The 24,731-nt window shown below is 51.4% G+C and overlaps 5 protein-coding genes across 10 annotated transcripts; 2 read left to right on the top strand and 3 right to left on the bottom strand.

Annotated features, from left to right (window-relative positions):
- Positions 1–183: 183 nt before the first annotated feature.
- Positions 184–1,367, bottom strand: C20H6orf47 (chromosome 20 C6orf47 homolog). Its single transcript, XM_076916761.1, has one exon. The coding sequence runs from the start codon at positions 1,213–1,215 to the stop codon at positions 334–336; it is 882 nt and encodes a 293-aa protein (XP_076772876.1). The 5' UTR covers positions 1,216–1,367; the 3' UTR covers positions 184–333.
- Positions 1,368–3,338: 1,971 nt separating this feature from the next.
- Positions 3,339–6,488, bottom strand: Gpank1 (G-patch domain and ankyrin repeats 1). 3 transcript variants are annotated; one of them, XM_034524093.2, is made up of 3 exons: positions 6,192–6,488; positions 4,517–5,120; positions 3,339–3,932 (listed from the first exon to the last, which is right to left on the bottom strand). In XM_034524093.2, the coding sequence occupies exons 2-3, from the start codon at positions 5,116–5,118 to the stop codon at positions 3,488–3,490; spliced, it is 1,047 nt and encodes a 348-aa protein (XP_034379984.1). In that variant the 5' UTR covers positions 5,119–5,120; positions 6,192–6,488; the 3' UTR covers positions 3,339–3,487. The 3 variants fall into 3 exon arrangements, with proteins under 3 accessions (XP_034379984.1, XP_076772869.1, XP_034379983.1); XM_076916754.1 differs by lacking the exon at positions 6,192–6,488 and adding an exon at positions 5,591–5,798; XM_034524092.2 differs by lacking the exon at positions 6,192–6,488 and adding an exon at positions 5,285–5,576.
- On the top strand, positions 5,869–11,409 carry Csnk2b (casein kinase 2 beta). Of its 3 annotated transcripts, none has more exons than XM_076916755.1 (7): positions 5,869–6,196; positions 7,422–7,504; positions 8,305–8,407; positions 9,401–9,516; positions 9,892–9,967; positions 10,109–10,298; positions 11,179–11,409. In XM_076916755.1, exons 1-7 carry the CDS (start codon positions 6,160–6,162, stop codon positions 11,267–11,269), a joined length of 696 nt encoding a protein of 231 aa, XP_076772870.1. In that variant the 5' UTR covers positions 5,869–6,159; the 3' UTR covers positions 11,270–11,409. The 3 variants fall into 3 exon arrangements, with proteins under 3 accessions (XP_076772870.1, XP_034379989.1, XP_034379991.1); XM_034524098.2 differs by lacking the exon at positions 5,869–6,196 and adding an exon at positions 6,664–6,830; XM_034524100.2 differs by lacking the exon at positions 5,869–6,196 and adding an exon at positions 6,920–7,270.
- A 143-nt stretch (positions 11,410–11,552) lies between these two features.
- On the top strand, positions 11,553–13,879 carry Ly6g5b (lymphocyte antigen 6 family member G5B). The gene is made up of 3 exons (XM_034524101.2): positions 11,553–12,548; positions 12,644–12,772; positions 13,030–13,879. The coding sequence occupies exons 1-3, from the start codon at positions 12,491–12,493 to the stop codon at positions 13,419–13,421; spliced, it is 579 nt and encodes a 192-aa protein (XP_034379992.1). The 5' UTR covers positions 11,553–12,490; the 3' UTR covers positions 13,422–13,879.
- A 2,030-nt stretch (positions 13,880–15,909) lies between these two features.
- Ly6g5c (lymphocyte antigen 6 family member G5C) lies at positions 15,910–22,751 on the bottom strand. Of its 2 annotated transcripts, none has more exons than XM_034524103.2 (3): positions 19,655–22,751; positions 17,738–17,869; positions 15,910–16,231 (listed from the first exon to the last, which is right to left on the bottom strand). In XM_034524103.2, the coding sequence occupies exons 1-3, from the start codon at positions 19,803–19,805 to the stop codon at positions 16,068–16,070; spliced, it is 447 nt and encodes a 148-aa protein (XP_034379994.1). In that variant the 5' UTR covers positions 19,806–22,751; the 3' UTR covers positions 15,910–16,067. The 2 variants fall into 2 exon arrangements, with proteins under 2 accessions (XP_034379994.1, XP_034379993.1); XM_034524102.2 differs by having other exon boundaries at positions 17,738–17,902; positions 19,685–22,751.
- Between the last annotated feature and the right edge of the window lie 1,980 nt (positions 22,752–24,731).

The following is a 24,731-nucleotide window of genomic DNA, read 5'->3' as shown; positions in this document are numbered from 1 at the left end:
ATCCCTGGCCTGGAAAGGGCCCTGTGGCATCCATTCTCCACGGTTGTTTTTATTCTATTTTGCTTTTAAAAAGTGGAGGTGGAAATTACAAAACAAAACGGTGGATAAATGTAAAAGCAAAAAATAACAACAGCTGGTGACTTCAATGGTGATGCCCCATTGTCCATTAATGGCCACCCTAGACAGCCCTGTCTGTTAGTGTGTGTGACAGGACCCCCTGTGCCTGAGTTTCCTCCCCATCCCTGAGGTTGCTGTGCTTACAATCCGGGTTTCCCCATCTTCCTCCTAAAGGCCAACCCACTATCTTTACCCTTTGCTCCCACCCTCCCCCAGTCACAACCCCCTTCTGGGACCTTCCCTCTGCTCCTTGGCCTCTCTCTCCTGCCCCTCGCTCTCCCAATCAGCAGTCTCCTCATCCTCAACAGGTTCTCGGAGGCTGACAGCCAGCACCAGGGCCTGCAACAGGCCAAAGAGGCAGGCAAAATGCAGGGGGTGGGCAGTAAGTAGGCTCAGCACAGTGTGGAGCCCGTGTAGGGCAGCCAGGAAACACAGTAGCCCGTGTAGCCAGAGGCCCACAGGCCCTCGAAGGCCCAAAGCATCCAAGATGGCTCGGAGTGGCCTAGAGCACAGAGCCAGCAAGGCCGAGGCAAGCAGCTCCAGCAGGTGCAGGGTCAAATTGGTTGAGATCTGCAGGTACTCCTCTGGGTCCTGCAAGTAATGTGAGGGAGCCCCTGGTTCCCCCCGCAGCCAGCGCAGCAGCTTCTGACGGCGACCAGGTTTCTCCAATAGGACTTCTGGCCCAGCGGTGCCTAGTCTCCCTTGAGGAGACACTCCAAGGTTCTTCATGCCACCTGAATCCACAGAATCCCAATCCAGTTTAGGAACGGCTCCTCCAGTCTCCAGTCTTGCAGGCTCTTCCATGGTAGAGGCAGTCTTGTCACTCTTGAGGGAATCCATTCTTTTGTTCCCCAGTTGATCCACTTTGATGTCCCTGCTAGACTCTGGAGCAACCCCAGGGGGCCTCCGTGTTCCTGAACCCTTGGTCTTAAGAGGCCCCACATCTCCCATGGTCTCTGGAGCACTGTCCCAGTCACTCCCTGAATTCTCCGGGGAGCTGTCCACCCATCTGGGTTCTGGGGCAGGCAAATCAGCCTTCGTTGATTTCTTTCGACCCCAAGGTCGAGGCAGCCAGCCACCAAGCCGTCGAAGGAACATAATTGAGCTGTGGAATGAGTTCCCCAAATCTGTGACCACTTCCTGACTCTGCTTAAGACTCTCGGGATCTCCTCAGAAGCCAGAATCAGTTCCGGTTCAGAAGATGTTTGGTGATGTCGTCCTACTCTGAATTCAGAAAGGTCTCACACGGCCCCAAGTGTGGTAAATGCCCTGCTTCCGTGTCAGTCTAAGGGAAAAGAAATCCATTTGCCAGCCCACACACTAAGAAGACTTCTAGGGCCCGATAAGGCCAGGGTCACCCCCACAATGTTCTGTGCTTTCAGATTTCCTTCCCAGCAGTCAGCACCCCAAGTTTCACTCACCAAAACCACATCCCAAGGTGCCCCAGAAAGGGGAGAGGTGGTGCGCCATTGAAGAAGGAAAGAAGGTGGTAGTCCAGGGTCCTTAGGTCCTGGATTTAAGGACCCTTAAATCGCTGCCCAAGGGAGCTCAAGGAACAGGAAGTCTCTGTAGAGAAGAAGACAGGATGGAAGTGTCCAGCGAACTCCAGTCAGTTATATGCATCCCTTAACTTAGGAAGCTATCGTTCCACAAAGTGGCCCCACTGTCCCGCGAGGGCGCAGCTGAGACGCGGCCTCCGCAAGGTCAGAGCAGAGATGTCCTTGGAGATCGCAGACGCAAGACACAGTGCAGGCCTACCTAGGGACCCAGGCGTCTCGCAGCGAGTAGCTCAGGGGCCCAGCGTCCGGGGAGCGGCCTCCCTTAGCCGTGCGAGCCCGGAAGCAGCTGTACCGGGTCGGGAGGGACCAGCGGGGGCGGAGCTCAGCCCATGAGGCGGACCCAACAGAGCGACCTCCCCTGAAGCCCCCGCGATTCACTAGCGCAGGCGTAGAGAGAGGACCACCTAAGGCCAGACCCTCAGTACGAACCCGGGTTCTGCTGTTCACCTCCCAGAGCCTCCTGCCACTGACATTGGTTAGGTACTCCAGCCCTTGGATTGGGACTTTTCGTTTTGTTTTTCAGAGTAGCCTTGGCGATCCTGGAATTAGCTCTGTAGACCAGGCTGGCCTCCAACTCAGAGAGATCCGCCTGCCTCTTGCCTCCTTGAGATTAAAGGAACGCTCCACCACTGTCCGGCTTTGTTTTTAAGGACCGCGGATATATACATATATATATATATACTTTCCTGAATATATATATATTCAGATATATTCAGGAAAGCCTTAGACATTTATAGCCCAGGCTGACTTTGAGTCAATCAATCCTTTTGACTCTGCTTTCCTAGTGTTATGATTCGGGCTGCTGGTTCTTTCCCACAATCCCCCGCTATTCCTCACCTGTGATTTCTTATAATGCTGGTCCAGAAAGGTAAATAACAGAAGCCACGTGACTTAAGCAGCACCCTTTGGCCTTCCAGACAGGGATTTGAAAGCTTTCATGTTCCTAGCACTGTGTATAAGCATCCCAATGGGGTAGGGGTGCCAAGTACGTACAACAGAGAAATGTAGAAAAGCATGTTGCTTGGTTTTCAGGGAATGAAATAGTCTTACGTCTGCCTTAGGCCTGGGAATCATTAACTCAGTAAGGTGTGAAGCCGTGGGTTACACACCCCATACTGTAAAGCCACATGGCAGTTTTAACTAAGTTTGAGGCCAGCCTGATCTACATAATGACATTGTGTCTCAAAAAAACAAAAAACAAAACAAAAAAATTCATCTTAAACTTTTTATCTGGTCAAGGCTAGAATGCCACACAGGTTGGGGTTGGATGATGTTAGTTGCACTGGCCAATCCTGCAGGACTCTACTGCCTCTTTGGGGGCTTTCAATTTCTCTACCCCCAGGTATTATATCTCATCACAGCTGCCTTCCTCGAGGAGTTCAGGGGTTTGTCTTGTTTCCAGCACAGAGCACGCTTGGTTTATGATACACGTCACTGACTTGACTGGATTGGCCTAGACACACACTCAGAGGGAAGATTTGCACAGAGTGGGGGCAATTTCTAGTTGGGGGGGCGGTTCAAGGAGCAGGTAACATGCAGCCGGCAGGAGTAGGGACCCTCCTGTCACCCGGAGAGCTTATCCTTTTGGCTCAGGTGAGACTTCCATGTGACTCTCAGATTTGCTCCAAATCCCTACTGTATCGTGCAAGAAAGGAAACAAGCCACAAGAAAGGAAGTTTATTTATCTCCCAGCTCAGCCCTTCTCTCTAAAAGCAGAGCCCAACAGCCAAGGCCTACGGGTCTGGAAGTCCAAGTGTCCAAGTCAGAGGCCTAAGTCCAGCGAGTGCCAGACCAGGACCAGTCGGTATCAGTCAGAAGTTGAGGTTCATGTATAGTCTTAGATTTCGCTCCCAGACTCTGTCCTTCTCCTCTCGCCTTCTGCTCTCCCTCTGACTCAGCGTGGCAACTCGAGGTACTCTCTCTCTCCCAGACACAGCCCGGGTATCCCGAGCTGCAAAGTGTGTGACTCGGGGTTGGGGTGGGGATCTATAGCCCAGTCCTTCCTGGTCCCTCTTGAGGACAGTGGGAATAGGGTTGGCCCGGCCTTCACCCCGTGGTCCTAGCCCCATTCCTGGTTCCCAGCCACCCCTCAGCAGCAGCCTGAAGCCAGGACTGGAAGTGGGCACACCAAGGGGAAGGTTGGAGGGCTGGGGTCCCCTAGACAGTGACAGCAAGTGAGCAGTAGATGTGCGGTGGTTGGAGTCTTCAAAGTGGGCACCACAGTCCTCACAGAACTGGGAGGAGGAGGGGGGAGATCTGCAGAGAAAGAAGTAAGTTATAGGGGAGAAAGACAAACGGAAGCCTCACGTTGTTCAGGCACCAGGCGGAGCAGGGCAGAGCGCCTATGCCTTTCTCCTAATTTCAGCAGCATCTTTGGTTGTATCTTGTCTTGGAGAAGGACCCCAGGGTCTTCCAAGGGTTAAGCAGGTGCTCTAACCAAGCCATGCCAGCTCCTCTCCATTTGTCCGGAAGGGACTATTTGGAATACTGTGGGGTAGGCCTCAAGCTCTCAGGAATAGCGCTGGTATTTATAAAGTGCATACCATCTGACAAGCATGTCCCATCACTTTCCACACTAACCTACTGCATCTTACCATCCCTTTGAGAAAAAGCCTTATCTCTAGTTCTCAGACAAGGACTGAGATCCGCAGACTTTAGGCTGGCACTGCAAATAAATGGAACCAAGATTCAAATGCAGAAAGGCCACGCCCATGACCACTCTATGAGGGAGCTAAGCTGGAGGCTAATGGCTCCCTTTAGCTGCTGTGGGGCCCTTGGTATGAGGTGTCCTTGAAAAGAACACAATAAAAGATGGGTCTAAGTGAAGGCTCCCTCCTCACCGGTTCCGGCTCTCCGGGCTCCTTGTCTCTCCGTGACTCTCTCTGACCATGCGGGCTACCTCAGGAAAGCCTGCTTCTTCAGCCAGCTGAGCAGCATCTCTGCCTCCCAGCTCACACACTCCTACCCAGGCAGCCCCTCGGCCCAGGAGATAGCGCACAGCAGCACCCTGGCCCGCTCGGGCAGCACACATCAAGGGAGTCCACCAGAAGGCATCGCGAGCATTGATATTCCCTCCAGCTCCCCCTGCCTCTTGGGGTTCCAGCAGCCTCCGAAGTTCTGTCAGATCCCCATTCTGGGCTGCCAGCAGGATCCACCGTGTCATCTTGTCTTCATCCTCAAGTGGACTTCCTTGTCTTGGGACTCCTGTTGCTGCAGGCTCCCTCATCACTCTTCTCTTCCTCTTTCTCCCCCTGGTAGGTTCAGCTCTCTGGGGCTTAGAGGAGCTACTGTCGTCTGCAATTAGAGCCTCATAGAAAGCCCGGGCTGCAGCTCCATCCAGGACGGGCTCTGGTTCCTCAGGCTGCGGCTGCTGCTGCCCATCCTTCCACAGGTCACTGGAGTCAGCAGCTGGCGTAAACTCGATGAGGGATGGCCTGGACATGGCTGTGGGAGACATGAGAAAATGAAGACGGGGCAAGGATGCAAAAGCGATCCAACCTTTCAGGTAGCTCTTGTGAAGATGACCAGCACCACCTCCAGGGGCCCGCTGGGATGACAGAGCAGCCTAGAACTAAAACGGGCCTCCCACCCCCAAACTGACTTCATACCTAGGATTCTGTAGAGCCCGGGACTCATGGTAAAACAGGAATAGCAGATCCTGACACAATGTTAGTAAAATTTCACAAGGGCATTGTGCATATGGCTGTGTAGAACGCTTGCCTCGAATTTGAGAATTCCAGGTTTTATCAATAACACAGAAAATTAAAAGGATAACAAGAAAAAAAAATATTCCACAAGACAGTTGTCTAGGGCGGTCCTGCGTTCAACTCCCATCTTCCTACAAACAAAAATGACAAGCCCTCTCTGAAAACATTTTTCTAGTCCTCTAACACATTAGGAAATATCAGGTCGACCTTTTAAATGTTGCTCGATCTTATCTAGGGGTCTCCTTTTCCCAGATAAAAACAGGCGTGACATTATTCCGGAAGGTTTCCGGGGAAAAGACGCTGCACTGTCACTTCCGTAGCGCAAAATGGTGCTCTTGTAATCTGTTAAGAGTTGCTACAATCAACTAGTCAGCCACAGCGAGTAATCACGCATGCGCAGCGGCAACAACAACAACAAAACACCCACAAGGTTCAGTTTCCCGCGCTGGAACCTTTCCAAGTATCCGCGTAAAGCATCGCGTGCCCAGGAGCGCGAGGACCCAAGGGGGAACCTGTCGGTTGGGGTCCTGCTTTTACATAACGCCCCCACAATGCTCTTCGCCACCCTCGCCCTGGTCCCTCCCGCACCAAGCTCCTTCTCTGGAGCTGGGAGGTCACGCTCTGCGTTCAGAAAGACTCTGAGGACAGAGGGGGAGCCCTGTGGAATGCCGAGGAGCTGTGAGATGAACACCACGGCACCCCTCAACACTACTCTGAGCAGAGTTTGAAGAACAGTGAGGGTCCGCAGCAGAACGCTCCACTCCAGCTCTGAGGAAATGGAGAAGTACAAAGGGACGAGCGGCCCCACCTCAGGTTAGCGCTCAGGGCGAGCCAGGTTCTCACGCCGTGTGCACAGCTCAGTGCATCCCAAGCACACTCGACCTAAGTCCTTCACCACACCATTGCGCATGCCGGAGCCCGAGCGCGCTCTGTCGCGGGCCTGAAGGAGAGCCGGGGTCCAGAAGGCTGGCCTGGCACGGGGAGGCTGAGGGAGCACCGCAGGGATGACAGTCACCCCGAGCGCCAACCCCGCAGCCTAGCGAGCCTAATAAGACTATATTTCCCAGGCTTCCTGGTCGGGAAGCTGCTTCCGCTTCCGCTTCCGGTGGCGCCGTGGTCCGCCCCGCCCCCCGGGCGGCTTCCTAGGGCCTCGCGGCCTTAGAGTTGTGCGCGGTTCCTCCTGGGATTGGTAGTTTGCCTTCCCCTCATTTCGTCAGTTTCTCTCTGCTGACGGGACTCCATCTCCCGGCGTCCACTGAGGTAGGGGGGCGGTCCTTGGCGCCTGCGCGTTGCCCTCTTCTCCCCAAACCCTCACCAGTTTCCAGTTCTCCCCCTCCCCACTTCGTCTGCCGCGGCCGGTCGGGTTTTCTGCCCAGTAGCGGTCTCCGCCGTTCCTTGGAAGCACAGCTCCCCTTCCCCACCCCAGTCCCAGTCCCCGGTCCGGCCGGTGAGTGTGGGCTTGTCTCCGTGCCGAGTCGCCGGTCCCTGGGTGCGGCACTCTGGTCGGTGCTCCTCGATGTGGGGGCGACGGAGCAAGTGACCGGGTCGGTAGCCGAAGGAGGTCGGGGGGCCTGGGGAGAAGAGGCGGCTTGTGGGGACGCTCGTGAGTCCCACGGAAGTGCGGTGCCCTCGCCGACCCTGCGAGGGCAGGAGAGGCCGGGTCTGTTGGGTAAAATGAACTTCGGGAGCCTTGGGACAGGCGCCAGGAACATGCGGGCACCCGCGGTGGTGGGGAGCCGGGGCCGAGGGCCCTGTCGCGGATGACACGGAGGGGAGAGGCCTGGCCTTGAGGAGCGCCAGGGACGGGGGTAACGCTAACAGGTCGGGACCTGTCATTTCCTGAAAAGTAGCGGAATTCATTCTCGGCACACTGCAAAGGGGGCTGAGGTAAGGGAGAGAAGCTTGGAGCTGCTTCAGAGGCCGGGATCCTTTAAGCTTGGCTGGACTTGGATTCTTCCGTCGTTGTGGAGAACGTGTGGGAGGAGGGAAGAGACCAGAAGCAGCTTGGTCTCCACTTACTTAGGCTCTTCTTTCTCAGCGGACATAAAGATGAGCAGCTCTGAGGAGGTGTCCTGGATTTCCTGGTTCTGTGGGCTCCGTGGTAATGAATTCTTCTGTGAGGTGAGTTTAGGTCGGCCCACTCCACATGTCCTCGGTGTTTTATTTTATGTTGCCTGACAGACAGCAGATTTCAATCAAGTGCAAATTTGGATCGAGCTCCCTATGCAGCCTAGATTGGCCTTGAACTCCTGGCAATCCTACTGCCCCAGTCTCCCGAGTGCTAAGATTGCAAGGGTTTGTCAATATGCATGGCTAACATGTATCTCTGGTGACCATTAGGACAATTAAAATATTTCATGTTAAAAGTTGTGTATCCTGCAAAAGCAATGTGGGTTAGGGTAGAAAATTATAAATGCCTTTCAGAAACCAAACTGTTTAGCCTTCATGACTCCCAGGTCTTCAGCTCAGAGAATCTGCTGTCCCCCAAGAGGAAGGCAAACACAGTTTCTAAAAGTGAGGGACAGAAGCTGAATAATGTCTGTGTGTGCTGGGTCTGGTTAGCTTTCAAGAAAGAGCAGACGTGCCAGGCGGTGGTGGTGCACGCCTGTAATCCCAGCACTCGGGAGGCAGGCGGATTTCTGAGTTCAAGGCCAGCCTGGTCTACAAAGTGAGTTCCAGGACAGCCAAGGCTACACAGAGAAACCCTGTCTTGAAAAAACCAAACCAAAAAAAAAAAAAAAAGAAGAACAAAAAAAAAAAGAGCAGCCGTTTTTATGAGACTTGATTTCTTCTGCAGAATTGGGAATAGGGAACAGGGGAGCTGTCTGGGCCGAGGACAAGACATACATCTCTCTTGGGCCCAGGTGGAAGACGGGCCTTCCTATACTAGTTTCAGCCTCTTGGCTTCCCTGTCCCTGTAGGTGGATGAAGACTACATCCAGGACAAATTTAATCTTACTGGACTCAATGAGCAGGTGCCTCACTATCGACAAGCTCTAGACATGATCTTGGACCTGGAACCTGGTAATGCGCCCCTAGGGTTGTTGCTGACTGACTGTGCGCTTGGGTGTGCTTTGCTTTTTGTTTTTTTGGTTTTGTTTGTTTGTTTTGGTTTTTTTTTTTTTTTTTGAGACAGGGTTTCTCTGACTAGCCCTAGCTGTCCTGGAACTCACTCTGTAGACCAGGCTAGGCCTCGAACTCAGAAATCCGCCTGCCTCTGCCTCCCAAGTGCTGGGATTAAAGGCGTGCGCCACCACCGCCCAGCTGTGCTTTGTTTTTGTTCTCTTCTGGTCTCTGCTTACTTGAATTTGTTGTTGTTGTGTGAGGTGTGTTCGAGACAGGGTTTTCCTGGTTAGCCTTGTCTGTCCTAGAACTCACTCTGTAGACAAGGCTGTCAAACTTACAGAGATCTGTCTGCCTCCTGAGTGACCACAGATCACAGCCTCACTTGCTTCTTGAATTTCTAAATTTCCTTCTGATTCTCCAGCTCTCCTATCCCCAGATCCCTTGCTCACTTGCTCCTGTGTTTTTTTTCCCCGCCTTTAGCCCCTCCATTTATAACCCAATTGGATTTTACCACTTGCTCTTCCTGCCCTAGCTTTCGATTGTGGCAGACACAGCAGTGCTTGGCTTCTCCATTGTGTTGATTCCTCGCCTGAATCTTGGCTTGTCTTCACACTCTCTGAAAGAAACTCAGCTCTGTTTTAATGGCAGTTTCCTCTTGGGTTTGGGGTGCTGCCTCTTTCCCTCTAGGGCCACCTCTGCATTTGTTTACATTTACTTACTGTGAAAGGAGGGAGGTAGGCAGAGACTAAAGAGGTACAGAGCAGGCAGTGCTGAGCAGTCTTGGCTTTATAGAAGAGTCAAAAGCCCAGGTTTCTGGGTCAGATGCATGACAGACAGGGTGAGGCTCACAAGCAGATAATTTGTATCTAGATAAATTGTAGGCGCCACCTTGCGGGTAAGGTGGGGTTACCCAAGAAAGCTAAACAAGTGGCCACCCCACCCATGTTTCAGATGAAGAGCTGGAAGACAACCCCAACCAGAGTGACTTGATTGAACAGGCAGCTGAGATGCTTTATGGATTGATCCACGCCCGCTACATCCTCACCAACCGAGGCATCGCACAGATGGTGAGGCTCTGCTCCTGCAGGAAGGGAAACAGGTGCACGAATCAGGCTTGGTTCAGGCCTGGCAGGAACGTGGCAGAGGAGAGAGGGAGAAGCCCAGAGTTGGGCAGAGGACTGAATCCACACTGAGGGAGGTGGTTTTCAGGAAGGGAGGTGAAACCAGAAAACAAAGGAGTCTGCAGGGAACAAATAGCAAGTGGCCCTTGTACTCTGCAGCCTGCCCCATGACAGAAAAGGCACTTGAGGAGTTTGAGGACCTGTATTGACAGAAGAGGGGCTTCTAGTTATTAGAAGTGGGAGGCATGAGGGAACAGTGAAATGAGTTGAGATTGCCTCTTCACGCTGACCCACCAGTCCCTTCTGTTTTATACACCTCAGTTGGAAAAGTACCAGCAGGGAGACTTTGGTTACTGTCCTCGTGTATACTGTGAAAACCAGCCAATGCTGCCCATTGGTGAGTGTTGAAACAGGGAGAGGAGGGCACTGTCTGGCAGTCCTTCAAGAAGCTGGCTTAATGCACTAAGTGCCCAAGTCCTATGGGAGGTTGGGAAGGGTCAGGGATACCTGGTCTGTAGTCTGGCTGTCTGTCTCCCAGGCCTTTCGGACATCCCAGGCGAGGCCATGGTGAAGCTGTACTGCCCCAAGTGCATGGATGTGTACACACCCAAGTCCTCCAGGCACCACCACACGGACGGCGCATACTTTGGCACTGGTTTCCCTCACATGCTCTTCATGGTGCATCCAGAGTACCGGCCCAAGCGACCTGCCAACCAGTTTGTACCCAGGTGGGGAGCAAAGACAGTCATAAAGGGTCAAAGAGCCATCCAAGGTCTGGAGAGAATTGAGGACAAGCATAGCCTTTTCTTGAGGCCTGCCTATCCCAAAGTCGGATTTTTTTCTGCTGAGTGATGGGGAAGTTACTTGATTGCTTGTGCGTCTGTTTTCTTATCTGTAAATCGGGGATGCCACCAATACCTGCCTAGCAGCATTTTACATGTGTGCACTTGACTATTTAAAGAGAGGCTGTGGCTGTTGCTGTCTTGGATTCTCAGCCTTTTCCCCAAATCCTCAGGCTTTGCCATTTAGCTTAGATTGTCATCTTGGTGTCTTGTCTTTACTGTATACTGGGGGAGAGACTCCATTTTGTACAAGTACTAATCTGTAGCTTCTTAAACTTGAAATCTCATGTGTGGGTTGGGGGTTTAACCCAGCCTCATGCCTGCTGAGCTGTTCTCTGTCCCCGAGCTATACTGTCACTGTGGGTTTCTGTTTGGTTTGGCACAGGTGTCAGGAGGGGCAGGGCGCAGGGAGTGTTTGACTGAGTTGACCTCAAGCTATAAATGAGACAGGCATTACCTGGCCTGGACTTTTAATTTTAGTGGATGTTTAGGGTACATTTTTTAAGCTGGGCCTGGTTGCACAAGGGGAGGCAGAGGTAGGCAGATCTCTGAGTTCGAGGCCAAGGCCCTGTTTCACAGACAACTCCTGTCTTGAAATATTCATACCCCACTCCAAACCAGAGAAAGAGACACATGTTTCCTATATTCATGGGCAAGGAAATTGGGGTCTTGTTGAGGAGGCTGGGGTGGGGGTGGGGGTGGGGGTGCCCGCCGGGGCAGGGCCAGCAGAGTACTCACATGCTGCCTCCCTGGCCTCCTCGACCAGGCTCTACGGTTTCAAGATCCATCCAATGGCCTACCAGCTGCAGCTCCAAGCCGCCAGCAACTTCAAGAGCCCAGTCAAGACGATTCGCTGATTGCCCACCCACCTCTCCCTCTCTCTGTGACACCACCATTCCTCCGCTGCCACCCTTTCAGGAAGTCTATGGTTTTTAGTTTAAATTAAAGGAATTGTTACTGTGGTGGGAATATGAAATAAAGGAAGAAAAGGCCGTGAGCTAGTCTCCTGTGTGTGTGCTGCTGGGGAGGGAGGGGGGCTGTTGGACTCCAGGAACCCTCATGGTCTGGTCCGTCCTCCCTAGGTTGGTGCTTCATGGATCAGGTCAGGTGCGTAGATAGTATGTCAGAGCAGCATTCTAGTTGGGGCGAGTACAGGACTGAAGAGAAGAGGTTTCAAAGGCTGAAGAAGACCTGCTCTCTTTGGGCTCCGGCTGCCTACTGTAGGGGTGTCATGGGAAGTGCCCTCAGTTTTGCTGTTAAAGGGGATGTAACCCTACAATAAATGGAACTGTAGAGGAGGCAGAGCACCCCAGTTGCTGCTCAGTGTTGTCTGTGCCCCGCCCCAGCCCCGCTGAGAGAGCTGAGACAGATATCTGGAAAGAGTGGGGAAGCTTGTCTGTGGCCAACCTCTCCCAGCATAATGTGGACCAACCCTGCTGTGTAGGTGGACTGCAGGTAGTGCCAGAGACAGACAGACGCTAACTCATGGTCCCTGACGTGGGGGACAGCAGAGACAGACAGACGCTAACTCATGGTCCCTGACGTGGGGGGACAGCAGAGACAGACAGACGCTAACTCATGGTCCCTGACGTGGGGGACAGCAGAGACAGACAGACAGACGCTAACTCATGGTCCCTGACGTGGGGGACAGCAGAGACAGACAGACGCTAACTCATGGTCCCTGACGTGGGGGGACAGCAGAGACAGACAGATGCTAACTCATGGTCCCTGACGTGGGGGACAGCAGAGACAGACAGATGCTAACTCATGGTCCCTGACGGGGACAGGCCTTTCAAAATATGTGTTGGATGAAGACACCTGGTAAGGAGCCAGTGGTGCTCAGCTGTGGCCCACACGGGACCCAGACGAGGTGGGTGAGGACAGGCCATTCTCCTGCCAACAGACAACTTCCTCCTCTGGTCAGGACCCTGCCTCAGGCAGGAATGCACCTCTGCACCCACAGCAGCCTCTGCTCAGACTGCCTGTCAAGCCCATTCTGCCTCTGAAGATCAAGGGAGTGTGACCCCAGGAAGGTGGGGCTTGGGTACTCCATTGCTCCTCACCCCCAAAATTCCACCATGAGGGTCTGTATGCTTGTAGGTGTGCTGATCACAGTGGGCTTTGCGATGCGGAAGGGTAAGTAAGGCCAGGGTCTGGGGGAATGGGGAGAGCTGGTCCTGGGTGTGCCTGAAAGAGCTCCTGGCTCCGTCTCCTTTGCTCTCTGTGCCAAGGTCCGGTTGCCAGCGTCCGTACCTGCCACCTGTGCCTCTTAGATGACCCTTCGCTAGGCTGCATTTCTGGCTCAGAAAAGTGCACCATCAGCCCTTCATCGCCGTGCATGGTGATCACTATCTTTAACGGTGAGCCGAGCCCCAGGCAGGGCTGACGGCAGAGCCGTGCGGCTTGGCCTCTTCAGCATGAGGGTTGTTTGGGCCACACAAGGAATGGTGGGCTCTCTGAAGGGGAGGTATGGTTTGCAGACAGGTGAATCGATTTTTTTTTTTTTTTTTATCTTCTGAGAATCCATGGACTAAAATGAGGTCTGCGTGAATGCTGGCAAGAGTCAGGGACTGTGGGAAGCTATTAACCAGGATTATAACTGTCCCCTCTCCTCTAGGTTCCAAGGTTTACTTCCACATACGGGGCTGTGGACAGCACCAGTACTACCGATGTCATGAGAAGCACCTCATCTACAACTCAAACTACTGGTATAGGGCTAGCTGCTGCCAGTACGATTACTGCAACTCCTGGTCCAGTGCCCAGCACCATAGCACTCTCCCTGGGCCCCCAGGAAGCCATCTGGGCATGCCCCTGTCTGCATCTCAGATAAAACAGTTCTACTATGTCCTGAACCTCTCTCTGCCTCAGCCTGGCTTCCATAATGATAAGATGTCTGAGGGCTCTCTCATTCTGCCCCTGGAGCTGGGCTTGTCCATTGCTGACCTGCGTCAAATATACTTGTTCCTCAACAGTTCAGGACTTCTGGTTCTTCCCCAGGCTAGACCCTGACATGTTCCCCTTCTTAGATTCTGCTCCATCTGGGCAGACCCTTTGAGTCTCCCAAGCATCCCGCTCTGCATCCTTAAAACATTCAAATCCTCAGATCCTTGTAATCTCCTGTAATGCGTTCTGCTCTACGTGGCCAGCTTCTGGGTGGCACCTGGATCTGGCTGCTGGTTTGTCTTCCTTCTATTCAAGAAGCTTAAGGATAGTTTTTGCCTGGGCTGACCTGACATTGGTTCCCATTCTGCGTGTCACACACCCTGAGTCTGGTCATATGCCACATCTGAGCCTCAGTGCAAGGCTTCAGCAGGAAAGTCAAAGGGTGGACTTCTGTGCCTGGACATCTGGCACCAGCGACCTGTCTCACTATCCCCACCATCATGGTCCCCTGTCCTCATTTCACCTGATTGCCTGGGGGGAGGGGAGTTGTAGCAGCTCCCATGTTTCCTCCGTAATAAACCGAAAATCTGCCACGTTGTTCAGTGTGTGTGTGTGTGTGTGTGTGTGTGTGTGTGTGCCAGGTTCAGATGTGGGCAGGGGTAGCCAGGTCAAAGAGTTAAGTGTGGGATTCAAACAGGATTGCCAAACCCCACCCACTCGATTTGGTCTTTATGGCTTCCTCTCAAATTACCCAAAAAGACCACATCCTTCCCCTCCCTCTGCTTAGCTAAACACCAAAGCATGAGGACGGATGCCCTACTTCAACTGTAACCTTCAAAGCCTGGATGGTTAAACCCATGTCCTGTGCCAGGTTTTCCCCTGAGAGGATGCCCAAGTCCAGGTGCAGTTCATTTCAAGGGTCCTGGCACCTTGCAGTGTATGTAGTGTGCTAGAGGCTGCACCTGTTGAATCTTTGTTTTAGTAGTTAGGAGGTTTGTTTGAGACAAGGTCTCAGACATCCCCAGCTGGCCTTGAACCCTTGATCCTCCCGTCCCTACCTTTCAAGAGCTGGAATTACAGGTGTCTGCCACCATGCCCTAAGTATTGAAAAGTTCCTGATCAGGCATGGTGGTGCAGACCTTTGATCCCTGCGCTCAGGAAGCAAGGCAGGTGGATCTCTTGAGTTTGGGGCTAGCCTGGTCTACATAGTGAATTCCAGGACAGACAAAGCTACAGATTTGTCTCAAATGATAAACTGAAACATTTCAAGCCTACAGAAAGCATTCATGGGTGTTTTGCATTACTTTGTTTTATTATTCAACAGAAGACACTAATGTCATCCAGGTGTCAGCAGCACTTCCAGGTGAGTGCGATCAAGCTCACCCCCTTGAAGCCCACTGCTATATCCTCTTTGCAGCAAGAGGTTCACTCCTCTTGCCTCTACTGCCTGTGTAAGTCAGTCCTGTAGTTTGAAGTGGTCACCTGTGCTGGAGGTGGGAAACCTCACGATCCAGGTCATGCATGTGCAGGTATGTGTGCTTAGAGACGTGATCCAGGTCATGCGTGTGCAGGCATGTGTGCTTAGGGACATGCAATAGAGCTTTTGGGATTTGTTTTGGCCTTTTGTGATTCAGTCTTACGATAGTCCAGGCTGGCCTTGATCTCAAGGCCATTGTGCCTCAGCCTTCTGAGTACTCAGATTAGGTGCGTGAGGCACCATAGGAAGCAGCCTGTTTTGTAAACCTTCCAGCAAAGCCCAAGCTTGTTGTCACCCACACTAGGAAGCTCTATTCAGTCAGCAGAGGCCTTCAGTGCTGCCCTCATCCCCTTCCTGAGCCCGCCTAACTCGAGTAGACACCACTCACAGCAGCTTGTGATGGTGCACACTGTAATGTTGACACTTGGGAAACTGAGGATGGAGAAGACCAGTAAGGGGTATACAGGAAAATCCACACTCTCCTCCCTAGATTTACCCTGGTCAGATTTAATTGGTCAAACTGGGAGACAGGTTTAGGAAGGGACACTAAACCTGGGAGTCAGAGAGCAAGGCTCCTTGGTTTTCTTGATCCTGCTGTCCCCCTCCCTGGTGTTCTTCTCAGGCAGCCCTCCTCCCTGGTCCATCTTATTTCTTTTGTTTTTGTTTTTCGAGACACGGTTTCTCTATGTAGCCCTGACTGTCCTGGAACTCACTCTGTAGACCAGGCTGGCCTCGAACTCAGAAATCCGCCTGCCTCTGCCTCCCAAGTGCTGAGGTTAAAGGTGTGCGCCACCACTGCCCGGCCTCCTGGTCTACCTTATTGCTCATATTCTCTATCTTGCCAATACAGTCTCTAAGACCTCTCAGTTCACCCCCACGCAGCTCTGGTCTGACAGGGCCTCTCAGGATACCTATTAATCTAACCAACCCAACCTTCATATAAGGGCATCCAGTCCCTCAATTTTATGTGTAGGGCTGGGTCAAGGCAGAGCAGTAGAGGAACCCCATGATGGAGTAGCTTCACCTCCACCAGAGGAGACACAAACACTTTGCATACTATTTTATTTTGGGGAAACACCTGGGGACTTTGGACAAAAGAGGGGGCTGGACAAAATGGAGGTATGAGAGCATTGGGGGTACGGACAGAGAGGGGAGGCCAGCCAGTGTGCAGCCAACAATATGAGAGGATGGGAGGGCAGGTGGGTGGGCTTTGGTGAGGGCTTTGGAATCGTCCCAGATGGGCTCAGATGGAAATCCAAAGGGTGGCTGGACGGACGTAGCAGGTTCCCGCTGTCCTAGTGCATAGAGTTCTCTCTGTTCTTCGGCTTGTTACAGAAATCCAGGAAGCAACACTGATAGTATATCCAAAAGCCAAACACTGGGGAAGCGCGGGTATGTGAGCAATGGACCATCTGCTCCTTGTTGTGGCAGCCGCTCACCATGACACTGAAACCGCTGCCTAAGGAGGGAGCACAGGCACAGAGCCCCCAAATGTACCCTCAGTCCACACAGATATTACCACCCTTACACCCTTCCCTGAACCGGAAGAAAGCCACAGAGACCTGGATAGGAATGAGATGCCCATGAGTCTGGGCAATGGGAGCTTTGCATAGGAAGCTTGAGGGATTTGAAGTTGTGACTGTGCGGGGAGACCAAGCAGCATGGACCATGAGGAGAAAGACATGGAGGTGTGCTGAAGGGTGGGCCGCAGACAGGGATAGAACGGTCCCGTGCAGCTCTGTGGTAGAATGCAGCCACAAGTCCTGAATTTTATTCCTAGCGACACGGATGAAAGAGATTGAGAAGATGGTCCCGTGGTCGAGAGTGCTTAATACTCTTGCACAAGACCTGGGGAGCGTGGGCTACTGAAACCCTCTCTCAAAATACTGAATAAAATGTAAGCAAGTTGGGAGTGAAGGTTCACACACCTGAACTAATGCCGAGAGGCTGAGGTAGGTAGGAGAATCAAATTTGAGGCCAGCCTGGGCTACATAGTGAAATATTTTTAAAAAACGCTGAGAGTGTAGTGGCAGAGTAGTTGCCCAACATGCTCTGGCCTAGCGTCTACCTACTGCAAAAGACTGAGATCATGTATTGAAGGCAGCTGTCAATCAAGAGCACCATCCCTAGCCAGGTTTTTGGGTGCTCTCCTCTGATCACGACTCTCTGGAAGAGGAAACAAGAGGATCACAAGTTCAAGGCTAGTCTGGGCTACATGGTGTAATTCTGGCCCCAAAAGAAAAGAAAAAGGGAACCATTTCTGCAGCCACCATTAGTGTCAACTCGGCCTGTGAGACTCGGGCAAGGCTCTGGCTCTGTCTGCACTTCTTTTTTCTGTGAAATGGGGGCATTTTGATGCCCACTTCAGAGGATGCACCAGCTCTGATGTGCTTAGATGCACCTCCACGTAGTCCACACTGAGGATCTATTCATTCAGTAAAGGTAGAGGGTTGTGTAGAAGAGAAACGAGGGAATGCCGTCAGTCCTTCAAGCAGGAAGTGACGTGGAAACATCTGCATGCAGGCCTGGGGATGAGGAGACCAGGAGAACCACGCTGAGCTAGGAAGATGTTTGAGGCTGCTGCTTGAAGCCAGGGATGCAACCAGGGGCCTCTGTGATGCCAGAACAAAGGACCAAGCCTCATTGAGCATGAGTTCTTACGTGTCAGCAAGGCTGGGAGAAGAGAGTATGTTCCAGGAGAGCCTGACAGCAGGGGATGCTGACCACTCCAGCCAGGCCAGTGCCTTTGGAAAGCACAGGGCCCTTCAAGGCTAAACATTGCAGGAAAGTGGGAGGCAGCTGGCTATGAGCTGAGGAGGAAACAGGAGTAAAGACTGGTGTAGAACTGACAGAAAGTGCTGGAATGTCTCAGGGCAGTGGGAACAAGACTTGGTGTATAGCATAGGACACTGAGAAAAGGCCTGGTGGGAAGATGGCCCAAGGAGGGAGGAGGGGGTCTGCTTACTGTTCTTTATGTTCAGGGTGAAGCAGCTACTTCCCAGAGGTGTGAGGCAGCTGTCAGACCCCAGGAGGCACCCCGACTCTTCAGTCTCCAGTAGACATTGGTAGCAATGCAGGTACTTGTCTTGTGGAACTGCTTGAGCAGAAAGGCCACCTAAGTCGATATTCTCTAGAATGAAGAGAAGTTCCATGACTCAGACGTCCACCTGTCTCACTCCAACTGAACTGTTTCTCCTCTACAACCATAGACCTCTGCTTCTTGAAAGCCACCTGCCTTAACAGACCTCATCAAAAGTCACTGCTCTTGCCCTGTTTGGTGGGTGCTGCCCTTTCAGCCTATACTCAAGGGCAGGGTTGGGCAGATCTCTGAGTTCGAGGCCAACCTCATTTACATAGTAGCAGGCCACAACCAGGGCTACATAGTGTGAGATCTATGTCAAAAAAAAGCTATCAAAACAACAACAAAAAACTAGATCTCCATTCTATGTTATAACCCTAAAGAAGTGTATATATGTAGCATACATTTGAAGGGCTAACCTATACTCAGCATTCCATAAGCTGAGGCTGTCCATCCAGCCCTGTTAGAGTAGTCTTTTCTCTATGACTTGGTTGTTTGGTATCTCATCCAATCCAAGTGCTAGGTTGAAGTCATGGGTTAGGATTGAAGAAATGTAGCAATGTAGCAGTTCTCTCTCTCTCTCTCTCTCTCTCTCTCTCTCTCGAGTGTTCTATCTGCATGTATACCTACATGCCAAAAGAGACAACCGATCCCATTACAGATGGTTGTGAGCCACCATGTGGTTGCTGGGAATTGAACTCAGGTCCTCTGTAAAAGCAGTCAGTGTTCTTAACCACTGACCCATCTCTCCAGCCCTCTGTATTCTCTTTTAAACACACACACACACAAGGTCTCAGTATCATAGCCTTACTTGGATTTCAACCTTCTCCTTCTTGTCTAAGTACTAGGATTGTCACCAGTGGGTACACTTTCTTTTCATCTTTTTTTTCTTTAATTTATTTTTCAGAAGCTTCTCTGTGTAGTCCTGGATGTCCTGGAACTCACTCTGTAGATGCCTGGACACTGGGGCTAAAGGAATGGGGCACTGTTGCCCAGCTCTAATATGCTTTTTTAATATGTGGTCTTCAGAAGTAAAAACAAGGTCCGGGAGAAGACAGAGTCTATGTCCTGTGGACAGGAGACCTCAATAGTCCCATGTTACCTGCCTTACTCTGCTGTCCGGTCCCTGGACAGGCTCATGTTGAAGGTTAACTACCAAAGGCCCTGCTCTGTCTCCTGCTGAGCTGCCTGCATATGCAGCCCCCTCTTCTCTGGCCCTTGGTCCACTCCACATGTTAAGAGCCCAGGACTAGCAGGTGGCTTAGTGTGGTGCAAACACTTGGCCACCAGCTGAGGTTAGCTCACTGTCATTCTGCCTTGTAGATTCTGGTTGCTGAGTCTGGCACAACTTCAGTCCTCCCTATTCTGTTAGAGATCTCTTCAGTATCTCCAGAACACTGTTGGTGATACAGCCATGAGGCTGTCCCGAGAATGGTCCTTTGGAGTGATCATCAGACCATCACAGTTACTCAACATTCCCATACACGTTGGTTTCACCTGTCCATTATGGACAGAAGTATCCAGACCCTTGGATAAAATCAGAGTTTCTCCACCTCGCTGGCCTGGTGATGCTTCTGACCCTTTGGAGCAGTGTTTCTCAACCTGTGGGACACCACCCCTTTGGAGGCCAGATGACCTTTTCACAAGGGTCACATATCAGATATTTACCTTACAATTCATAACAGTAGAAAATTACAGTTATGAAGCAGCAAAAAAAAAAAAAAATAATGTTATGGTTGGGGAGGGGTCACTGCAACATGAGGAACTGTATTGAAGGGTCATAGCATCAAGAAGATGGAGAACCCCTGCTTGGGAGCCACTTACCGTTGTTGCTGAGAACCAAGTTCATCATGATCAGCGTTGTTAAGAGAACAGCATACAAGGCTTGGGTGATGCCATGGAGTCCCAGGGGCCTTAGGGAGCAACTGTTTGCAGGGCCAGCCATGAAAACCATGACTTCTCTCTAGCCTCCAGCCTGGGCTTATATTGGTTGGAGAGAGAATGGCCAAGAGGAGGGAGAGGGGCAACAGTCTGAGGTGGAGAACAGTACCAGAACAGGCAGTTCAGAGTGTCCTCAACCCACTGCACCTCAGGTCTAATATCCTGGCTGGAGGCAGGAACTCAGAATGACTTGTCTTGTTTGTCTGTTCCCTTTCCTGATGCTCCAGTAACCGAGGGGAAGAGTGTTTTTTTTTAAATTTATTTGTTTTGATGTCATTATTATCAGTGTCATCATCATTTTTGTTTTTTGTTTGTTGTTTTTGAAACAGAGTTTCTCTGTGAATCCCTGGCTGTCCTAGAACTCACTTACTTCATAGGCCAGGCTGGCCTCGAACTCAGAGATCCACCTGCCTCTGTTTCCTGAGTGCCACCATGCTCAGCACAGAGAGCTATTTTTAGCTTGTTATTCCAGGTCACAGTCCATTGTGGCAGAGAAGTCACAGCACCAGGAACTTTAGAGAACTGGCCATATTGCAACCACAGTTGAGGGCAGTGAGTATATGCATGCTGGTGCTCGCTCACTCTCTCTGACCCCCTCCAGGTTTGTGTGTTTGTGTGTCTGTATACACACACACACGTGTATGTGGGTGACCACAAGGGCCAAAAGAGAGCACCGCATCTGCTGGAGCCAGAGTTCCCACCTGCACGACTGAGCAGCAGGTATTGTTAATCTGTGAGACATCTCTCCAGCCTGGCTGTTTCCATTCTTGTATAGTTCCAAATCCACTTCCTAGGGACTGGCCCACGTTTGGGGGCCAAAAATGTCACGGGCCACTCTGTCAGTATTGAGGCCCGCACTGCCAAAAGCCTTGGGGGCTAAACTGTTAGAGCCTGCACTGCCCCAAGTTGCTCCGGTCTGCGGGTCGGGGTTCAGCAAGAGAGAGAGTGAGAATGGATGTGAAGAATGGAGACCAAACAGAGTGTGATTCAATCCCGTTTATTCTTCAGTCTCTCTTCTCTCCAAGTCTCAAGTCTTCAGTTCCTAGTCCCTAGTGCCTCCAAGTTCCAAGTTTCTTCTTCCAAGTGCTAAGTGCCTAATACCTCTGCCTAATAACTAACTCCAAGTTGTTCTCTCTGAATGCCTAATTCCTACTTCCAAGTTGTTCTCTCAGCTGTACTCTGAAGGGTCCAGTTCTCTGTTGCCAAGTTGTACTCCAAATTGTACTTAACTCTTCTGTCTGCCTCTCGCCTTTTATATGTCTCACTTCTAAGCCATGCCTCTAAGTCACGCCTTTAATCATGCCCTTGGGTCTTGTCTCTAAATCAGATCTCTAAGTCACGCCCTTAAGTCACACACCTTTAAGTCTCACACACCCAAGGGAAGATCCTGGGTATCTAAGACAAGATGTTATCAGAGTGTGCTCAGCTGTTGTAGGCTATTGTAATCAAATCTCTTATTAGGGTATATGGCTCAAGATGGCTGAAAGGATGATAGCTGCCTTCTGTCGGCTCCCCACAGGACTCGAACAGCCTAAGTGACAGGATCTTCCTACTTCAATTAATGTAATTAAGATAACTACCCATGGAGATTCTGTTCTGATTCTAGATTGTGTCGAGCAGACAATTAAACCAGCGCACTGCTCACTTGACACTATTGGCTCAATGCATTAGGTGTTAGAGATACAACTAGGTGTACAGAGACCCTGCTCTTTCTGGTGAAAATCTAATGGGGGAGACAAGGCAGCAAGCAATGAAGAGAATGACAGAGTGTGGCAGGGACACCAGGGCAGGGTGATTTCAGCAGAGAGGTAATGTGGCCAGATGTTTTGTAAAGTTCTGCGTCAGTTGCACACTGAAGAATAAAGGGGTTAAGAACAGAAGCCAGTCTGTGCCTGGTGGCGATGGCCTGTCTCTCCAGCCACTCAGATGCTCAGGAGGATTGCAGGTTTAAGACCTGACTGAGTTACACTGAGTTCAAAAGGAGCCTGGGTGATCTCCGTGTAAACTTGTCTCAAGAAGTACAATAAGCTGTGTGTGCTGGGGCACACCTTTAATTCTGACATCACTGTGAATCTGAGGCCAGCCTGGTCTACATGGGGACTTCCAGTCTAGCCAGGACTACATAATGAGACACTATGACAGACAGATGATGCAGGCAGGCAGGCAGACAGACAGACAGACAGACAGACAGACAAAGGAAAGTATGAACAGGGGAGGGAAGAATATTAGCTATGTTGCCTGCCTAGCATATACATCAAGGACCTATGTTAAATCTCTAGCACAGGGTAGAAACCAGACCAGAGCGCAATTCCTGAGTTGAGTCATAAGATGGCGACATAGGATTTTGGAAGCGAGGCAATGACATGGTTACGAATGGATAGAGGTAAACAATGTGGGTTATTATTAATAATTGTAGACAAGTTCTGGTTCTGTAGCCCTATCTGTCATGAGTAGACCAGGCTGCCCTGAAACTGACCCTCCTGCCTCAGTCTCCCTACACTGGGATGATTGGGACCACAACGATGAGTTTTACAGTAGATTCAGGATTAAAACTGATGGACAGGTTTGGTGTCAGACAGAACCAGAGTGTGGGATGCAAGAAGTGGGCAGATTTGCACAAAGAAGTGGCCAGGTCTCACAGCACCTTTCTCTGTGCTCAGCCAAGCTTGGCTGTGGGTCAGTGCATCTAGTCTCCATGCCCACAGACTCAGTGCTCCGAGTCCCCGCTCCACGCTGACAGCACATTCTGAGGAGGATGCATGGTTGCTGCCACCCTGTGCAACCGCAGCTGGTAGGTGACTGTCAGGCATGTACACCCGGGTTTGGAGCCAGCGAGCGCTCAGCAGTTGATGCTGTGTCCACAGAAGGTGGCGCTGCAAGCGGATCTTCCTCTGGGTCCCTGGGACCCAGGGCTGGGCTGCTTGCTTGTTCCTTGGAGACACCTCCTGCTTTAGTGCACACACACCCACCCACCCACCCCCCCCACACTGTAAGAACTTTCCACGAATCATCACATCTCAGGGAAAACAATGGGGGACAAAACTAAGCCCTGAAAGATGGATGGGGAAGTGGGAACACGGTGGGAAGTGGAGGGGCTAGGGGTTTATGCTTCTGAAAACCGAAATGAAACTTAAAACGTTGAGGGACTGGGGGAGTATCTGGCACCCACTGATACAAGATACAAATGTCTGTTGAATGAGTGAGCACATAGTGACAAAGGTCAGGAGTCCTTCTCCAACAGTGCACAGGGCACACTCTGAAGATGCAAAGGTGGAGTCCCTGTTGCAAAGGGAGAAAAGGAGTCACCAGAGGTCAGAGCCTTGAGATACATCAAGGATGGCCACAGCCCTGGAAATGTTTTAGGGGACGATGGGCCTTTCATTGGTATATGTTTAGAGTCCTTGTTTTTTTTTTTTTTTTTTTTTTTTTTGTTTTTGGTTTTCGAGACAGGGTTTCTCTGTGTAGCCTGGCTGTCCTGGAACTCACTCTGTAGACCAGGCTGGCCTCGAACTCAGAAATCTGCCTGCCTCTGCCTCCTAAGTGCTGGGATTAAAGGTGTGCGCCACCACCGCCCGGCCAGAGTCCTTGTTTCTTTTACAGTAATTTAAAAAAGTTTACACACATGGATATGTCTGTACACAATGTGCACAGAGCCTGTAGAAGCCAGAAGGTGGTGTGGAGTTATGAATCACCATGTGGGTGCCGAGAATCCAACTCTGGGTGGTCTGGAGGCACCACGTCATCTCCTGGCCACTCCACCCCCTTGTTTCTTTTCTGTCAGCTGTTGGAGATGGCTGGCAGGGACCCAGGGCCTAGACCGATCGTTTCTATGACAACAGCTTCCCTGCAGATTTTCCTAAGGTAAAGAGGGCTTCGAAATGGTCATCACGGTAACAGTAGCAGATGACCACATCCATGCTGAGTGCCTGGCCTGTGACAAGGGATATCAGAAGGTGAACAGGCAGGGGATGAAATAGGCAGGGTCTGAGGGCAGAATGTGCAACATTACAGATAAGGAGGGGTACATACACAAGGGGCAGACCTTGGTGACAGCTTTGGAGAGGCAGCTTCTGCGAGGAAAGTCACTCAGAGAAACAGAGCCTTTAGCTGAATGTTATTAAGTTCATAAGGAGTAGGGATGGACAGATGGACAGTAGGACGAGTGGAGACTCAGCTTTCTGAAATAGCTGGGCCTCCACCTCAAGGGCGTTTCATTGCAGGCCCCTTGCTTTGTTTTGACAGCTTTGGAGGAAACATTTTCTCTTTGTGGGGTTGGAGTAAATCTTCAACCTACCCTGAGAACAGCGCAGGCCTAGACCCTGGTCAGTGACAGTAAGGTAAGATGTATTCTTGTCCAGGGTTAGGGACCACCCATATATATATATGTGTGTGTGTGTGTGTGTGTGTGTGTGTGTGTGTGTGTGTGTGTGTGTATGTATGTATGTATGTATGTATGTAATCTCCTTCCAGAGACGACCTCCCCTCCATTGGCCAAGCTTCCCAGGTGCCTGGGTATCAGGGAGGCCCCACTTTGTGTCTAGTAGCTGGGGTAGGGGTGTCAGCTGACTGTGCCTCAGCTTACTGAGCCTCAGGATACAGGGCGAGAAACGGCAACCAGTCCCCACCCTGAGGTCACACACAGGAAAGTGGTCTGCAGCAGACTACAGCCCCATGGGGAGTCCACAAGCCATGCGGTGAGCAACTACTTCCCACATCCACTTACGATACCCAAGGGCTACTCCTTATCTGTACCATGTGTCCTAGAAGGTGGCAGGGTGACCTTCCCTGATGGCTGTCCAGGAAGGGGAGCTAAGACTCGGGTCCCTTGACCGAGCAGACTTAGTCTCAGGAACTTAGCGTGGGACGGCAGGATGGTTCATGAGCAAATTCACTTTGGCTTTTCAGCCCTGTCCGACCAGGAACCTGCTATGTAGAACAG

This window comes from Arvicanthis niloticus, chromosome 20 (assembly GCF_011762505.2).
Source record: "Arvicanthis niloticus isolate mArvNil1 chromosome 20, mArvNil1.pat.X, whole genome shotgun sequence".
NCBI classification, from domain to species: domain Eukaryota; kingdom Metazoa; phylum Chordata; class Mammalia; order Rodentia; family Muridae; genus Arvicanthis; species Arvicanthis niloticus.
The sequence above is the reverse complement of the archived record's forward strand: the minus strand, read 5'-3'. Positions and strand labels throughout refer to the sequence as shown.

Bases quoted from the DNA above. Each gene is read 5' to 3' on its own strand.
- C20H6orf47 (XM_076916761.1), bottom strand. From the start codon at position 1,215: ATGTTCCTTCGACGGCTTGGTGGCTGGCTGCCTCGACCTTGGGGTCGA.
- Gpank1 (XM_076916754.1), bottom strand. From the start codon at position 5,654: ATGTCACGCCTGTTTTTATCTGGGAAAAGGAGACCCCTAGATAAGATC. The intron at 5,121-5,590 runs GTCGACCTGATA...TGTCTCCCACAG, and splicing joins GATCGAGCAACATTTAAAAG to CCATGTCCAGGCCATCCCTC. The intron at 3,933-4,516 runs GTGAGGAGGGAG...CTTTCTCTGCAG, and splicing joins AGCCCGGAGAGCCGGAACCG to ATCTCCCCCCTCCTCCTCCC.
- Csnk2b (XM_076916755.1), top strand. From the start codon at position 6,160: ATGGAGAAGTACAAAGGGACGAGCGGCCCCACCTCAG. The intron at 6,197-7,421 runs GTTAGCGCTCAG...CTTCTTTCTCAG, and splicing joins GACGAGCGGCCCCACCTCAG to CGGACATAAAGATGAGCAGC. The intron at 9,517-9,891 runs GTGAGGCTCTGC...TATACACCTCAG, and splicing joins ACCGAGGCATCGCACAGATG to TTGGAAAAGTACCAGCAGGG.
- Ly6g5b (XM_034524101.2), top strand. From the start codon at position 12,491: ATGAGGGTCTGTATGCTTGTAGGTGTGCTGATCACAGTGGGCTTTGCG. The intron at 12,549-12,643 runs GTAAGTAAGGCC...CTCTGTGCCAAG, and splicing joins GGGCTTTGCGATGCGGAAGG to GTCCGGTTGCCAGCGTCCGT. The intron at 12,773-13,029 runs GTGAGCCGAGCC...CCTCTCCTCTAG, and splicing joins GGTGATCACTATCTTTAACG to GTTCCAAGGTTTACTTCCAC.
- Ly6g5c (XM_034524102.2), bottom strand. From the start codon at position 19,805: ATGGTTTTCATGGCTGGCCCTGCAAACAGTTGCTCCCTAAGGCCCCTG. The intron at 17,903-19,684 runs GCAACAACGGTA...TCTTCATTCTAG, and splicing joins CATGATGAACTTGGTTCTCA to AGAATATCGACTTAGGTGGC. The intron at 16,232-17,737 runs GTAAGCAGACCC...CTCCCTCCTTAG, and splicing joins CACCCTGAACATAAAGAACA to GCAGCGGTTTCAGTGTCATG.